The sequence below is a fragment of the Strix aluco genome, chromosome 11 (genome assembly GCF_031877795.1).
Source record: "Strix aluco isolate bStrAlu1 chromosome 11, bStrAlu1.hap1, whole genome shotgun sequence".
Classification (NCBI taxonomy): Eukaryota; Metazoa; Chordata; class Aves; order Strigiformes; family Strigidae; genus Strix; species Strix aluco.
In genome coordinates, this window is record NC_133941.1 from 22,660,579 (window position 1) to 22,679,203 (window position 18,625).

The 18,625-nt window shown below is 40.9% G+C and overlaps 1 protein-coding gene across 15 annotated transcripts in view; it reads right to left on the minus strand.

Annotated features, from left to right (window-relative positions):
• IQSEC1 (IQ motif and Sec7 domain ArfGEF 1) overlaps window positions 1-18,625 on the minus strand; it is a 357,026-nt gene that overhangs the window by 149,954 nt on the left and 188,447 nt on the right. For 3 of the 15 annotated variants that reach the window (XM_074836686.1, XM_074836691.1, XM_074836692.1), the window contains one exon: window positions 10,939-10,983. The exons of 11 other annotated variants lie outside the window; for them this stretch is intronic. In XM_074836686.1, coding sequence (XP_074692787.1) covers window positions 10,939-10,983 — 45 coding nt within the window. Of the gene's footprint in view, window positions 1-3,255; window positions 4,146-10,938; window positions 10,984-18,625 lie in introns of those variants that run through there. One more of the 15 variants, XM_074836695.1, reaches the window with a different exon arrangement.

The following is an 18,625-nucleotide window of genomic DNA, read 5'->3' on the forward strand; positions in this document are numbered from 1 at the left end:
TAAGAGCGGGCTGTTTGTTTATATACACATTATTGGAGGCATCAGCAGCATTACCTCGCAGTAAGTTTGTTTTGTGAATATATACATGTGATGGGCAAAGTCCTGGCTACTAAAGCCGCTGCCAAATTTAAGAAACAGACTAAAAGTGCAGTTGGCTTATTTTGGCCTATTTCCCTCTTTCCCTTGCTGTGTTGAGGAAATATATCTCAGTGAATCAATTCTCACAAAAGACTGTAAACTGTACAGCAGCCCTCTACTCCAGGTTGGGTGTCTGCCCTTAGCTGGGCTTCTCTTTAGGAATGTCACATGCACAGCTTGCTACAAAGAGCTTTGGAACTGGATTTTTACCTTGTATACCTGAATACATTTGAAAACTAGCACCTCAAAAGGCAAGAATTGTCCTAGTTTTACTCTGTCCCATCATCCAGAATCCCTGTTTTCTTGCAGTGCCCCAGCTACAGGCAGGGAGGGGGACTGGAGCATCTGCCCCGTCCTCCAATCCTGCTCCCAGCCCCACAGCTCTGGGCAGCAGGGACAGGCCACCACCACAGCTGGCTCCAGCCTCTCAGTTAACCTTCTTCTCAAGGGTTTGAGGAAGAAGCACACTTCACAAACAGCAACACAGTGTGCCAGCCCTATCCTGCCACTCCGCTCCGTAGGCTCAGGGTGCACATGTTTTGCGTGCACGGTCTCACAGCCAGCACCAGCAGAGACCACTGCTATGCAAGAAAGTTGCAAGACACCCTGCATGGATTTCAATATAGATGCACAGTTCCATGCAAGTGGCTCCCAGTACAAGGCAAAATTATACCATAAATCAGAATTGTCCAGGTCAGGCAACAGACATGGTCCCACCAGACTTCCCTGAGGAACAAAAGCTGAAAAACACAGCTCGATTTCTGAACGCAGAGCAGCAAGCCACAGAGCTTCTGGAGCAACAAGAAACATTTACCACATTTTGAGCACTGACTGCAACTGAAAATAAAAGTCATGCCCTGCTCAGACAGTCCACAAAAGGAAAGAGAATAGAGTCACATTTCTTGTCATGTACGGCTTGCTCAGCACTGCTGGGGAGGGCGAGTGCACGAGGAGTGATGAGCAGAGCTCTCATGGCCAAGCAGTGACTCTCTGAGTCACCCCACAGCATCAGGAACCCATGGCTTAAGGGGGAGGTGGGCAGCCATTCCACAGCACCCCCTCGTCTGCTCTGAAGAGTCATCTGCTGTCACAGCACTACCTGTACGTGGGGAGGCTTAGGGGTTTGGTACGGTGTCCCCCACGGCTTGTCACTGCACCTCTTCACCTGCAGGCATGGCTGGTCACCAGGTAACAGTGATGGCATGAGGGAATGTCATACAGGGATGTCTGAAGTTTGCTCCTGCCTGCATTCTCTGACACATCTTCCCCCACACCATCAAGGCATAACCGAGGGCAGGCAATAACCCTAATGCTACTACTAAAAATTCATGTAGGATGAGCCACATAATGGAAATGCTACCCAAGTCCTGTTTTGTTTATCTCCTTCTATACATAAAAATAAGGAATATATACACCCAGGCACACACAAAACTCTTCCCCACAACCCGTTGGCTCTTTTCCAAGAGCATTTTAAACAATCCACAACTACTAATAAAGAATAATTGGAAGTAAGTCTCAAGAAACTTGTGGGTTTTTTTCTTTCTAATATGAACTTCCTTGTATTTAGGTTTGTTATTCTGGACCATTTGCTTTTCGTTATTATTTGTCACTGTGCTTTAATCAAGAAATTTAAAACATGAGAAAGTTGTAACTTTCCTTCAATTTTCTTTTTCTCAGAATGATGGGAGCAAAGCGCTTCTATCTAAGTGCTTACGTCCTCTTTTTACTTCTGTTCATGCAAACACACTCCAGGAGGAGGGCTCAAGTACATCTAGGTTTTGATGACAAGTAAATTAACTATCTGGAAGGAAATAAATGGACAGTCCTTAGCTATTGCAGAGGTTTCCATTAGGAGACATAGAATAACTCTACAGTAATTCATTTGCAACAAAGCTGGGATTTCACCAGGAATCCAAGACATAAAGCTTTAGTTCAGTTGTATTTATTTGTGTCAAAACAGTCTGGCTACATTTCTATTATTTTATATGGTTTCTCAGCAAGGAAGACATTACAGTGGGCTGGGAATGGGTTGGAAATTTTTTGGCTTAGAAATGAAATCTGTGAAAAGCTGCAAGAAGAGAATAAAGCTATCTTTTGAAACTTCACAAGCCAATGGTCACAGATGAGGGTCCTATATTACTCAATGCCAGAAAGTGCGGGGCACCCCTTAAACCTTGAAAAAGATTGGAACAGTTCCCTTTTCCAGCCTTCAGTCACTGCATGAAAAATTCAACTGCAATTAGCATTTAGTACAAAGCACTTTCTGTAGGCTGACAATAGGTAGTCGGACCAGAAAGTGTACATAACAAGAACAGAATCCTATTTTAAAGAATTGCATGGTTTTTGTTAACAATGAGTGATCCCCACTTTTTCCCCAGAAAATTCAAATACATATAATTCCCTCTGCTTAGTAGTGTAAATCAAGAGCAAGAAAACAGAAGTTTAGATTAAAAAGCATCAGGGTAAGTTCAGGGACATGTTAAATGGAATTGCTTATTTTGCTGTTCCATTAAATAGGCAAGCTCAATGCATCTGACACCCAGTCCTATTCTTTATGATCACCATTCACCATCAATCATTTAAGCTGTATGTCAGACCTGCCTAAGTGAAGTGCCCATTGCTTTGAATGGCTGTGATGTGCACTTTGTGCTGGGAGGGAGATGAAAGATGAACTATTATATTACTAAATATCTGTGGGAAAAAAGGATCTTCTCTGCATTACATAAATTTCCGTGACATTTCAATTAATCTCCTAGTGCTATTTACAGTCTGTACACCACACAATGCAAGCTACTGTGCCTAAACATAAAATATCAGAGAAGAAAAAGTACTAATTGAGTCTTAGCTGAGATGATGTGACTTAAAGTAAATGTTAAAACCAAACAGCATCATCACCTTTCACATCTGCATGCACAGAGACAAAAGTGGCCGATAATTAATGCAATAAAAAAGCAGCTTTACAATCTTTGTCACAAGTTCTCATTAATTCTCTACCACTCCCTTTTCCCCTGCATATTTGTCTTTCAGCAGTAGAGGAGAACAGCAAGTAAAAGCACTAGTGGCATCATGTGCAGCCACCCAGTTCTGAAAAGCATTTCAGAGTTAATGTTTTCTTACCTTTTATAGAAACCGTGAAGAGGCTGGAGACATAAAAACTGCCAGTAATCCAAGCAGAAGGCCTTTAACTTCAGCATTTTCAAATACTTCTACTGCAGCAACTGTAGTCTGCAGCTAGGTTTTAACAACACAAGACTTCTTTTTGTTATGATTTGAATGACTCAAATCCAGTCCAACACACTCCTCTCCTTATTGCTGCAGCATAAGTGTTTCTAATTGCTACCAACATATGCAGCTAGTCATGCACATGGCACAGCACCTGCACAGTTACAGTATCCTACTTTAATACAAAGAGGCAGTCGCACAAAGGATACAAATTCATGTGCGCTCTTTGATCCTGATTGCAGTTTATCTTTCCAAAAGTCCCCAGTGCTACCGGGATAACCGTTATTACACAGAAATCCCACTTCTCCTTCGGGCTATTTTAGGCCATTCTAAAAGCCCTCTGGTCAAACAACGTGAATATATTCCGGTGCAGGTTTTGGAAGGACCTCTGGAAAGCATCCTTAAAGCTTACAGAACTTCGGAAAATGCAAGCAATTATCTCAATCAGATCTGACAACAACTGCCCTATAATCACAGCAGTGCTATGATCCCATCACATGGGAACTGCAGGCTTTTTTCCTTTTTCTATTTTTTTTTCTTTTTTTTTTTGTTAAATAGAGCAGCACACAACTCTGTTAATCAGCTCCTCCTGGGTAAATCGCATCGGCTCCATTGTCTGCCAGCACCTATGAAAACTGTGGGCTCCTTATGACAGGGGAGGGAAAAAAAAAAAAAAAAAAAAAGAAGGGAAAAAAAAAAAAAAAAGACAGGCAGAAGTGCAGACCCTCCCCGCTCACGAACCAAATTATGCTTATCTTATTCCCAACACACTTTGCCAGGTCGGTCTGTGTGAGGAGAAACTAATCAGCTGAGCCCCACGGCGCGCAGCGGGGCGGCCCCCGCCGCCGCCCCCGCCATCCCGCCGCCGCCGCCGGGGCCGGCCGCCGGCGTTGCCGGGGCAGCGGGGACACGCCGGGAACCTCCAGCGGGGAGCGGCCGCCGCCATTGGCCTGCGGCGAGGGGGAACGGCCGCCCGGCGGCGGGGCCGGGGGCCGGGCCGAGGCGCGGGGCCGGGGGCAGGCCCGAGCCGGGGGCAGGCCCCGGGCAGGCCCGAGGCCGGAGCCCCGCAGGCGCTTCCGAGGGAGCTCCCCGTGAGCAGCAGCTGCTACCTGCAACCTCTGCCCGGCGTGGCGGGAGCGGATCGCTTTTATTCTGGCACGGCAGGAGCCCCGATTTAATTTCTATCCCTTGTGAAAGGCGTTGGCCCCATTCTACCACCTCCCCCCCATTCCTCTTTCCTCTCCACACCAACGTGCACCTCCGCTTCTCAGGAGCTCGCCCAGTCCTGCGGGATTGCCCTCACTGCTATTTGGCGGGAAACGTTACCGGCACTAGAGAGGACTTCCATCGCAATTAATCATTTTTTAAAAAGTTTTTGTTGTTGTTGTTAAATAACAAGTGTCCTAGTGGAGACTGACCAACTCTTATGTCCAGTTTGCTGTTAAATTTACTTTCCCAGAAACTACAATTCGGGGGCATTTCTCATATTACTGAGTTTTTGAAAATTGCTAAGAGCAAACATTTAGTATCAAAAAGGTATAGGAACTTAAGACTTCTAACAGATACAACAACAAAACCAAAATCAGAATCTGAAGAAATACTTAAAGATTTTGGCACTTGGACAGGTGGTTTTAGGAAAAAAAAAAAAATTAACACAGTTTAAAAAATATGACCCCTGAGGCTTAACTAGAGGCTCCTTTCTCATGTGGATGCAACTAGTTCCCCAAGTGCCTGGATAAGCAGCTATATTTAGGGATCCTTTTGGTTTCTGGTTTTACTCACTGTCACTGTTCAGTTACATAAGTGCCTTGCAACTTCTTAGAAAACTGGTTTGTGTAAGTTTACTTGAAATGAAATGATAAAAATATTTGAGTAAGAATTGGCAGTTTCTTTAGTGAAGTAAAGAAATAGGTAAATTATGCCTAGACAACATTAAAAAATGTTCATGTCACACTTCATCTGGTGTTTCCCTAAAAATACATTGTACAGTATAGGGCGAGTGGTGGAAATGAACAGATCATGAGAAAAGCAACTTGCATGAAAAAGCACGGACATTTGATTTGGGCCTTTAAAAAAATAATTTCTTTTAAAGATTCTCTTTAAAATAATCAGTTGTCTGTGATGCCTGCGTTTACTCACTGTGATTTCTTTCAGACCAGCATCAGAGCTGGTACTGTTGCAGTGATTCCTAAGAAAACATTATTGCTTCCTTTTGAGAAGCAAGTCCCCTAACAATATTAAATACTGTGAAAGTTCAAGACTATTTTTCTTTGCGAACTCATATTCCCTTGGGCTTCACTAGCTTGGCAATATTCAAGACAGTGATGCCACCATGCTAAGGGTATTTAGATTTTCATATCAAAATCTTCCATCCCAGCTTTTCACCCCTAATACCAGCCCCTGTTTTTCAGGGATAGTTTTATCTGAAGAGGAACTGAATGACAGGTCCTTGAGATCCAGTGCCTCCTGGCAAGTCCCAGCCTTCCCCAGTCTCCCTGGTGCCGTCTCCTGGCTTGGGCTGGGCTGGTCCATTACAAAGGTATACTGCCAAGGGGGTAACACGGAAATCCTTTTCCCTTTATTTCCAAGAACAAACAAATAGCAAAAAAAAAAAAAAAAATTATGTTTGAATTTTCCCTATTGGAACATTCTTTTGAATTGAGATTTTTTTTAAAAAAAAGAAAAAAGAAAGAAAAAAAGAAGCAACAGCAAGGAATGCCTTGACTCATAACCAAGAACAGCTATCCTCAGGATCAAGGAAGGAAAAGGGGAAAGCCATACTGAGACAATTGAGCTCAAGAGACACCATCCAAAGACTTGATCCTGAAATGAGACTTTTCTGAAAACTTATCCTTCGACCGTTCACATTGCAAAACAAATTCTTTTCTATATCATACCCTTTCCAGAAAAAAAAAAAAAGAAACCAACAATAAAAAATGCTATTTGTCACTTAATTATTTACTTCTAAAATACTGGACTTTAGTGACTAGAAACTATGTACCCATGAATTTTCTGAGAGCAACCAATGCTGATTATACTGCGCTGCATGCAGAGAAAATGCTAATTAGGACTTTTGCAAATGAAAAGCACCATGCTCTCAACATGTTCTTCATTTTTACTTGTCTTCCAGAGAAAACAACAAAGAAAATTAAGCTTCATCTCACGCTCACCCTGGATATAGAACTAGTTCTTTCAGAAAGGCATTTACCGAAACCTTTGACTTAGAATTCCCAGGCCTAAGAAGAGTAGGAATTTTGGACGTGCTGCAGCTTCAGCACTAGCACCGTAAGCGAGCAGTTCACTGAAAATTTCTATAGTCATTTAGAGTTTTGCTATGCAGAGGCAGCTCTGGCAGCAGTGCACTGAAGCCTCTGACAAGTCTTTCAAAAACAGCCACTAAAAAAAGGGGCAAGTGAAAAATCGTACAGTACAACACCTCCTTTTTTAGGGATGGTTGTCCTGTCAATCCATGAAGCCCTGAGGCTGAAGTAAAGCAATCCATTGATGAGGGAAAGTGTTGTATAAAATAACCCCAGCATGAAGTCCGTGCCTGCTAGAGTTACCAGTATACTGATTTCATATGTTGGGGTTGGGGAAATCAGGAACATTGACTTGTCTAGCTACATAATCTTTAACCCTTCATAAAATACATAAATTGAATGACTGTTATTTACTTACTTGCACCCTTATTGTGATAAACCAGGAACATTCCTGAAAAATATTTCACTTGCCCAGAAAAGCAGAGTATCTGCCTACGTACATGGAGTACAGAAATTGTAAACCTGCAGCAAGAAAACTGTTTTCCGTGAGCCTTTCATGACTCCAGGGTGGAATATGCCAATAGCCACACACAAAAACTTCATACTAGAGGTTCATACATTGTGGAGCTCAGGAATATCATGAGACCAAGATAGTGTGGTTCCTATACTAATTCCACAATACCCTGGTGCACACATTAAAAAGTGGGGATCATACAAGGAACACATACAAGGTGTACAAAACAAGATACTGTGCAACCGAACAGATGCTGCTGAGCTAGTTCCTGGGAGGCTTAAAGGCCTCACTGCTCACAGAATACAAAGCTCCTGTACATCGGGTCCCTTTCTTGATACTGGAAATCAAATAGTCTCCACATCCAAGTTGGTGGGAGAATTTCCTGGGTTGCTCGTACAAAGAATAAGGAAGACTTCCATGTTAAAGGCTCTGGCAAACCAGATCTCTCTTCCCCGCCCTCTTACGCGTTTCTGGGTTCCATTTCAGCAAAAATCCTTTCCCAGTCAGGGAGCTGAAGAGCTGTGTTCATAGAGAGCTCTCGGGCTCTGCTGCACCGCTGTGACACCCAGGCATGTGGGTGACATGCTTTACAGAGATGCCGCCCAGAGAATCAGGGATGTAAAATCAAGCTCTTCTCCCCCCCCTCTTTACTCGAAGGGAAGATCTGCTGCCTAGAAAAGCTCCAGTAACTCAAAACAAAGTTATTTTTCTTCAAACAGCTCTCAGATTTATGCACTCCCCCACAGATTAATATTAATTGTCATTTCATACTATCCTTCATTTTTGGTTATTAAGCCTCTAAGTTGCCAAAATTTCATGAAGTAGAATAGTAAGAAATTTGCTGTTCTCTTAATGCTGAATGTCTTTTCTTCATGTCTGTTCTCTAAACTCATACAAACGCTAGTTGATCAATTTGTTACAGAAGACGACAAATATGCCACAAATACCTGCAAAACTTAAATATTTAAACTTCTGGATCATTTGAAACAGGTCTGGTAATACAACACTCCAGAAGGCCCACAATAAGGTTTAGATATTAGGAAACAAAATATTTTCAGATACCAGCTGAAAGCTGACAGAGTCCAACTCAAAATATCCAAAATAAATACAATACTGTGCAGACTATGAAAGAAACTGTGCAAAACAAAATATACATACATATACTCTTTATAATGGACATAAGCAAATTTTTCACATCCGCCCTTACTCTTTACAGCACTGGGCTTTCCTCTGATCTCACAACTGTGTAACTTTCAAATTGAACCTACAGAATCCAAGTGCAGTCTAAATAAATCCAGGGGAAACAAATGGATCTGTCTGATAGGGAATCTACATACAGCTGAAATTTAACAAAATCAGAAGTCTAGATTACAATGTTCCAGAGCAGGTGAGAACTAGAAGAGTGGTTCTTTGAGGGCAAACTTACCTTGTTGATGGGGACAGGAACTTAGTGAGCAAAAGGCAAGAAAAGTAGCCTGACTAGAAAATACTAACTGCTTGACAGGACACTGGATGGGTTCATATTAATCAGTACATGTCATTTTATGGGTCATTCATAGGCAAATTTTTGCTCAACAGGTTCATGAGAACACATTCAGTAACAAGAAGTTGACTACTAGCTTTCATTTTACTTAAAAATAATAGCCTTAATTCTGTTTAATTACAGCTCCAGAACAGGCTTATTTGACCTACTGAAGTCGACTTAAGATTTTACATGCTGTTTCTTCAATAATTATTTAACCCTAGGAAAAATTAACTGGGTTAGCTGAAATAATCTTGAAATTTCTTTAATGTCTGTTTTAGCCTATGACTGTTTTAGCCTAGAGTTGTTAAACATCACAAAATTATTTCATTTGAAGTTAAAGAGTAGCATTTTTACATCCTCATCTGGTATCTCCCAGATATTATTTCACCCCAATTCCCAAAATTCAAAAGGACTTACTGCATGCAAGTACATTTATTTCCAAATAACTTTTTATAAAGACAGCTCTGTAAAAGATTTACAAGTATTCTCAAGATTATCTGTTTGAATTAGTTTAGAAAACGTCTGAGCACAGAGGTTTTATAAAAGTGAACGGGATAAAGAGGAAAGTCTCAAAATCTCTGATAATTTACAGGTTAAATTTTTTTTTCTAAAAGAAGATGGAAGATAAGCTATTACAAAACTATTGTTTGAAATATAAAGAAGCTCAATCAAGGATTCCATACCAGCCTGCATGTCTCTGTTGCAGGCTTAAGAAAGCATTACCCACTGAATGCATACTAATGAGAGCTAATGCCACTGAACTTAACACATACACCGTGTATTAAACTTTATGGTTCATGAGGCCATGCAGCAATGGCAGGGACCATATTGGTGGATATGGTCACATGGTCTCATTTTATTGAAAATAGTTTAAAATAAGGAAATAGTCATGTTTTTGTGATTCCATAGCAACTTAAAATGATTCAGCCACTCCAGTTCCTAGAAAACACATCCACTCTGTGCAACTAAACCTACTCAAAGAATATTGCCTTTTACTTTTCCCATCAAACATTAAAATTCAGCCTTACATCTATTTAAATCTTCCCCATCTTTCTCATTAATATCCTCCCACGGAAAAAAGTCCACTGAATTTTTTTTAACTCTGCTATTTTCACAAAGATTTATCTAGCCTGGAATAAAGATGGCAGCAATACCTGGTTCTGGGAACTTTATCCCAGAGAATGGTAAATCACAAACCAGCTACATGATGTTCTTGCTAAAATAAGTTTGGAGAAAAACGGGGCGGGGGGAAGTTGACATTGTTTCCTGCATTGTCCTATCACACAAAGAAACAGTGTTCCAGTCAAACCGGGAGATGGGAACAAAACTACAGCCATGACTGAACATTGTCTAGTGTTGCTATGCTGAGCTGAAGACAAAGATAACATTACAACATAGGGGGTGTGTGTGTGCGTGTGTTTTTAGGAAATGATAATAAGGCATACGCTTTACTTTCAGAAGACCATACACTGGAAAATAATGGAAGATTAATAACAGGGAGAGCCTTTAATCTGAATAAGGTTAAACAGAACAGTTCCCACTAATGTTTTGTTCAAGCAAGGTTAAAACTACACAATGTGGGAAAAAGTCACATCCTCAATCCATAACATCTCCAAAGAAAGACTTTTACCCAAACAACTGTCAATTTGAGAGGAAGGGACTCTGCCCCAACTTAATCAAAGGAAGTCTGTGACTTTGATGCACTCTTTAATGTGCAGCTATGAGAATAAAAGATGCAAGGTGCCCATTTGATATGCAGTGTTAACAGTGCTAAGCATTTTTTTCTAAATTGAGTGATCAAAGTAAAATCTCAGTTACTGCAATGACTCATATGACAGTACTCTCTGAAGTTTATACGTGTGCTTTTATCAAAACGCTGAGCAATGGAAAACATGAATGACATTTGGACACAATCAGTATTGTTCACTCAAAGCAGTCTAAAACTGCCAGGGAAGGTCAGATGTTTTCAGCACAATCTAAGGTTATAAAAAATCTGAGAGAGATGGTTTTGCCTGTGTGCGTGCACAAACACACCTTTCCTCCCTCCCCTCATGCTCCTCTGGGAACGAATACAGTGTTTGAAGCCAGAACTGAATTTCAAGTTGGAAATCCTGGAAGAGAGTGAACTATCCCCGCTCAAACAGAAAAATCCAGCTATTTGGTCAATGTCTTTACTGGCTATGCATTGTAAGATAAAGTTATGTGATGTACACCTGACACAGAATAGAGTAATTTCTATTATTTCAAACGTAAAATTAACATCTGTATTACTACAGTACCTGAGCAGATCAGCTGAGATGCTGCTTCGCGTTTCCAATGAAGTCCTGAGGTGATAGCAAAAGAATAAAATTATAGAGAATTAAAACTATTCAAAAATATTGTATTCTTAAATGTCAAATGCTTAATGACTTCACATTTTCCTCCTTACTTAGCACGCCATTAAACATGGATGTGAAAAAAACCCCAAAACCCTAAACAAAAAACACAGCTGCCATTTCCTATACACTAGAGAACGGGGAAGTACGGAAACATTTTTCTGAACTAGTCAAAATGTGATCAATTTTCAATATTCTAAAAGCACTCTACCCTTCCATATTTCTTATACATGAATGACAACACGTTGTTCTATGATGACTGACACAAGTTCTACTCTGTGCACCATTATATTAAGCATTTCCAGAACCTGTCTTCTTCTTTCAGTTGTGCACTGTGTGCACTTAGCAGTAAAATCTCAGCTCAATTCACCTGTATCGGTGCATAACCTCGGCATAAACTAGCACATGCAAATCCTACAGCCTGCCTTAGGAAGCGTCAGAGACCTTCACGCTGTAGATGCTTGAAAACTTCAGGCAGCGCAAGCATCCTTCTTGAAGGTGCTAGCTCGTTCCACGGCAAACGGATCTGCGTTACTCTCTCATCATGTTTGCTGGAATTTCTCCCTGAGCATAAACCACCTTTCAGCACGTTGTGAATTTAAAGCTGACGCTTACTTTAGGCGTGTATGTAATTTCAAGATGCAAAAAGTGTCTTCACCAGAAGACTTACTGCCAAAGAGCAGCACCAGAATAGGGCAGTGCACATAAATCAGATCACGATCACAGAAGAACAGCACTGTGCAGCTTACAAGTACATATTCCTGGCCACATTGCTTTCATCCTTCGTATGTCCACTAAGCAAAAATAGCACTGCTGGGCAAAGTTCTGTGAGGGCCTTGTGCAGTTCCAGCCCCTTTGCTGACTTTTCTCACACTGGGCATCAGATTCCTTAATATATTCACTAACACAACAGTCATCCTTACCTTCCGTGGCTTTGTGTTCTCTACCCAAAAAAGCCAACTACAGAGTCATCCTAAAGAATTATTGCAGCAGAAAGTTTAGTTAAGATACTGTAGAGTACTGAGGAGATTATGACTATGCTTATGTTTAAGCAGCAATATTTTAACATGTAGTATGGTATTACTAATTCGCCTTGCTCTCATTGAGCATGTCTTCAGGTTTATCATAAACAGGATATAAATTTTTAGGGTGAAAACAGTTTTTCCACAGACTGTAATAAAATATTAGCCAAAGCTTCATAATGAACACTCCATCATGATGTTAGAAAGAATTTTTAAATGGTTATTTGCACGTCTCCATTTATATCCCTTACACAAACGGCCACAGATCAACCTGTGCTCATATAGCCATAAATGTGTATGGTCTATGGAGGTTCATAAAATTAGCATTAGAATTGCATTAATTATATTTACAGTGGGTATTTGTAAGTCAATGGCAAATCTCTACTTTTAATCCCAAGATTACTAGTATGTTTACAAAAATAAACAGGGTTGTGTGGAGGGAGGAGGCCATAAATGCAGCATATGTCCAAACAGCTTTTAGCTAAAGCACTAAAGCTTCAAAATAGCTTTTAGGAGCTTAATCCACCCTGTAATTTGTTTGCTTCCAGAGTTCAAGATTTGTGAATAGCGGTGAATTTTGAGGGGGTGGCTTACATGCATTGGCTTTGTGACTCGTTATTAGTTTAACAATTGAAAAGGGTGAACTTAATTTACTTATAATTAAGTTTCCTGCTTAACCCAGTACGCTAATGGAAGTGCCAACCTGCTCACTGAGTGTGACTTTTTGCCTTGCTTTTAACGCAGATTTTAAAAAGTCTTCTCTTAACAGTTTTGGCCCTTCTTACTATAAATAAATATTTAACAGACTCCGTCTTTGTGCAGTGACAATATGCTGTGCATAAAGAAGAGATGGTAATGAGACACAAGGCAGTGCTGATTAGCCTCCACCCCAGCGCAACCTTGATTGTGGTGCCGAATGACACCGAGCACGTTGTGACCTCAGGGACTCTTTATACAATCACAAGTAGCAGGATTACAGCTTCATTAAAAATACCTCGTTTTTCTTTCTGAAGACAGACACCTAAGGTAGGCTCCCCAATGACCAAAAGCTTCAGTCAGGAGATACATATATTTTTAAATACAGAGGAAAAAGCACAGCTCCCACAGTAAAAATACCCATCTTGGGGCTGTCCTGAAACATGGCTGAAAGGTTCTGTTCTTACCGAGATAGTTTTCTAGAAATTTCCTTGCTGCTGCTAACAGCAGTTCAGCATGCTATCAGCAATTCTTTACGTACTTAGTAACTGTAGTTAAAAAGCCCAAAACACAAAAAGCCACAGATCTAATCAATTTTGTAGCTGGCAACGCAGAGCCACGGCAGCTGCCAATGTGCTCAGTGCCCAGCAAGTCCCGCAGGCACCGTGGCGGTGGAAGGGCTTCAAAAGTTCATCTGCTTTAAAGATGCTGTGTACGTGGTGGGCAGCCTGCGTCACGGAGACCCCGCTGCAGCTCTGGCCCCTGTGGTGTGTCACTGGGGGGCTGGGGAGCCCTGCTGCCGGGGGCACAGAGGCAGATGATGGAGTCTCTTATGGTAAAAGTCTCTAAGTTCAAAACTTTGCACAATTAATCTCTTCAATCAAATACAGAATATCAAAGCAGCCCTATGGAAAAAGGCTTATTACTGTCTTTCTTATGAGGAGATCAGATATGAAAACAGTGTCAAACACAGAAAAAGCTGCGTGGGCTGAACTGAAGAAACCTCCCTGGAGGAGAGCCACAAACAGGTCACTACCGGGGAGCAAGATGGAAACCAAGACATATGCTAAGGGGGGGTTACATGCTCAGGAAAAGCTATAGCACAGCCTTTTAACCTGGTTACCCACCCACAGATTCAACTTGCCATTGCGGAAAACCTCAGGAGCAGACTGGCAACGTGAAAAACAAAGTTTAGTGGCCAAGAAAAAAAGCCAGTAGAGACAGGAGAAATCATGTTTAAGAGCTATTGAAAGGTCTGGATTTGGGGTACAGAAAGTTAGTTAATTCCTATTGAATTTACAGAATAATTTTAGTATAATCACTCCCCTTCTTTACATCTAAAATCCCATTTAAATCTTCTGGTTTCTTTCCAAACACTGCTCAAAGGTGGAAAGTTAATTTAAAACATAAAAATAACCCAAAGCCCGAACATAGTATCATTAAGCTACAGCAAACAAAGTATCTCATTCTTCACAAAGTAATTTCAGGAATGTCTGCTACAGGAAAAATAAAAATGTATCTACTTTAGGTTACCTCAAAACGAGGTTTGTTTGGTTTGTTTTTTAGCAAATTTACTGGATAGGAAAAAAAATACTGCATAGCTCTAATGAAAGCAAACAGGAAGGTCTAACAACCCTATTTGTTTATTCCTAATGGGCACTGACTCAGAACGTTTGCAGTCCAGAAAGAAATCTATACACCATCTAATAATAAAAATATTTAAAATATAATAGACTTGTCTATATATGTACAATTTCTACTTTGTACATACACAAGAAATTAAAAACCAACCAACCAAACTACTATTAATTGTAGAACTATGCCCAAGGAATTGGCTGAAAATTGAGCTAAGCCTTATACCACCACTAAAGAGAAGAAAATAAACTACAGAACTATCCTGCATTATCAGGGAAATGCTCTAAACAACCCTGCAGGCTGTTTTGTATCTTGAGTTTGTTTCCATGGAGTTAGCAAGGTCCTTCTAGGTAGGGGTTGAGGAAATCTGCACCAATTTCACTGATGAAGTCAGCTGAACGACATCTCTTCGTCATGCACATTCTTGACATTTTAGAGAAAAGACAGAGGAATCATTGCATGAACTGTAACTAAACTTGGCACGCAGGGCTATACCCAGTTGGATTATTTGGCACTGACACGGTCAGCATGAAACTTGAAGAATGCGTGTAATTGTTGGTAATAACAACCTCCTTCAAGGCTAAAAGAATTATACAAAATATGGATACACACAACTCCTGAATTACAAACTTGCTTAGAGCTTGCATCTATTTCCATCAGCTAGCACAGAAATCATAAATAGCCCACTTCTGCAGTGTATTATGCAGAAAAAAATAAAAATATTACCAAGAAATCATTGGTCTGAAATTCAGACAGTTGCTGTCTTATTCAGTGGGCTTTAGGTATCCATGGGCAAAAAGAGTAAATACAATTCTAGTTGAGAGTTCTGTCCTGAAGCAAAAATCAGGGCCACAGGCTATAACACCTGTTATTCACACTGTGTAGTGAGCAAACCTGAGGGTACAGGATTCCTAGCAATTGGGTATTTAAAAGATCATATTCCAAAACGGTTTTGCACATTTAAGTGAGACATACAATTAGCTTCTTGGTACCTTGAGCAATGATACAAGTTCTGTTTTACTTTGCTTTTTTTGTGATGAAAGAAACTGGTTTTCATAAATACAAAAATCAGTCGTCTTGAAGATTACTTCTGAAACTGCATAAGGTGGAGTTCCTTATATACTATATGGACAGAGAGAAGGTAGAGAATGAATAGGTTGAAGAACTGACAATTCTAAATCTTGGTTTCCTCAGCTGTGATAATAGACAAGGAGTGTTATTGATCTGGGAGACAGCATTACAAACACAGACCTTTATTCTGTCTCTCGGTATGGAACAGTGACAATGTAAATCATTAAGACATTTCTAAGACAGACGCCAATGTGATTGCAGGAAGCACCAGTGGAACAGAACCACATAGTAACTATGCTCTTGCTGAGACAGGATAACCAGAATATAGTAATTCTAGTAGTCCAGCACTGTGTCTGCGCTGTAAGCCTTTTACAGGGTATTTGGTAACTCCCTTGATGGAGTGCAAAGTTATATGGAGGTTCTTACTATGCTGAATGGATATTCTTCTGAGTCCCCACACTGTGATAGCTCAGGATGGCTGTCTCCCCTTCTCAGGGTCCCATGGGGCAACTTCCAGCCCTACGGGCTCAATTCTACTGAATAATGCTAAGTTGGGATAGGAGCAGTCCATTTCCATCAGTGCAGATGGCTGCAACTGCTTCATTATCTGCTAACCAGAGGATAAATGAGACCACAGTACTACCCATCTTACTGCTGACAGAGGCTACAAATAACTACATATCATAAGCAGACATTGTGCAAGCAGCAAGAAAAATTTCCAATCTGAGAAAAGCCAAGATATTCTTCTGGCATGAAAATGCACAATGGTGGCAGATTAAATAATTGTAGTTGAAGCAAACCCACAGCTTGATCCCAAATAAAGATTGTTTAAATATATCATCTTTTGGCTAAGAAGTGAAATGCACTTGGAGCACCCCAGTACTGCTGTCTGCAAATGACAACCCAGAGAGCGTGTGTGAGGGGGAAAAGACAATTCCGAGCTCCATCAAGCCTTTGTTGCTAGAAGCAGAGTAGTATTGCATCTTTTTAATGTTGAGGAAAGGAATGCAGAATAATATATTAAATATTTAAGACACTGTGCTAGATATTACTCAGTGAATAATTGCTGCTTGTCACAGTTTCTTCGTATGAACTGGCAGCACACAGAAGAAAGGGAATCCTGTTCACTGCAGGCTGATGCTGGGATACTCCACACATTCAGTTACAAAGGAGGACCAAATTATTTCTTTATATTCTAAAGTGCAGCTTCACTAAATGGAAATATTTACCCTTGCTTGAGGACTGTCTGAAACCTAGCACTGATGAATGCTTGTGCATCCCTTAGCGCTCCTTTTGGTAGGTAAGCCCAAAGCATCTAATTGTAACAGGCAAAAAGAAGGGAACAGAAGGATCATACTCAGCCAGAACAGCACCCTCCCACAGAAACAATGCTGGAAATCATATTCCAGCCATTACACTGGTCATCAAACAAAATCATCCCTTCGTATTCTGTGTGAGCTTGCCGCAAGTCACTTCTACGAGCACTGGTAGGATTCCAGGACGTCTAGCTTGGCACCCAACACGCTTTAGCTACAAGTGGAAGACATAATCACCAAAGTATCAAGCACTGCACACTATCACACTGTTTTTGTGATGAAAGAAACTGATTTTCATAAATACAAAAATCAGTCGTCTTTAAGATTACTTCTGAAACTGCATAAGGTGGAGTTCCTTATATACTATATGGACAGAGAGAAGGTAGAGAATGAATAGGTTGAAGAACTGACAATTCTAAATCTTGGTTTCCTCAGCTGTGATAATAGACAAGGAGTGTCTATTCATAATTCTGCTCTCTTCATAATTCTGCTGTTCAACAACATACAGAAAGCTGTGTCATCTTCAGTCTGCTCCCCATTAATTAGTTGCTTAGAGATCAAATTCCCAAAGCACCCACAATATGGTGAAGTTACTTAACAGAGAACAAAGAGGAAAAAAGTTACAAGGTAGCATCTGAATTAATTCTAGCCTCCCACCTCTAAATTCTGCTCAGCACATCCTCTCAGCTCAAGTACCCCCTCATCAGCGGAGCCTTGGTTTGCCCTGAGATCTGCCAAGCCAGCAGGGAGCACAGACTCCCCCAAAACCTCAGAAGTGCCCTGAGCTAAAGGGATGCAGTGGCTAGCAGTTCAGCATTCAGTTTTGTTACACAGCCCTTTGCCCGAGGTCCCAAACAAATGGCCCTGAAGAAACAAGCTGCGGGAAATTCTCATTTGAATATCACAGACCAGAAACTAATGAAGAGATTAGGCCCCTCCCAGAAATTAGGAGGAATCTGATGGATATATGGCCAGAAGCTCTGCTGTAACGTCTCTTCTGGCTGAAGCATCATTTATCAGACATGCAGCTGTGTCCTGCATTAATTAGTGCAATACAAGTGAATCAAGATATCTTCAAGAACTAAAGGCAGACTAGTATGACAGCATGCTTGTCTTACTCCTATACGTCTGCCTTGGCACTGCTATGGACCACCATCAGAGAACATGCACTGGCCCAGGTGGATGTTTGCTTTGATGCAGCACGGCCATTCTGACCCACTGTTCCCACCAACTCATTAACGAATTGTTGTTCAGTTCCTGGGGGACACACTGCGATCCTAAAACAGGCATGTTGCAAAGGCAGAAGCTCTCAGGAAACCTGTAATGCTTCTGGCAGCTACGTTCACATGTGGATTCAATTCAGAAAACCTGTCTCACGGTAGTCTGCCTGAACCGTAGATCTAAAAGTAGAACAGCCCAACTCCAGAGGTTTCCACAGAATTGCGTGGGTAAGTAGGCCAGAACTAAACATCACTCAAATTGTTATGTCATTGGAACAAAACTTGAAAACATAGTTCAAATTAAGTCTTTCTTTTGGATATATAATTTAATAGCTTTACTGGCACTGTTCACCTATGAAAAGGCAGCATTCAGAAGGAAGGACTAGGAACTTTAAAGAATACCACTGAAATTCTTGCTTCTCATTTTCTCTTCTCATATGTTGTGCTCCAAACATTTCAACGAACCATTTAGACAAGACAGTACTTAAATACATATTTAATGCTGCTCCTAGAAACGAAAAGCTCTCCTCACTTGGAGCTTGAATGACTTAGACTCACGAGTAGAGTTCTGCTGGGTCTAGAGGTTTTGCATAGCTCCAGGTTGGAAAGCCCGTATTACCTGTCCTCAGAG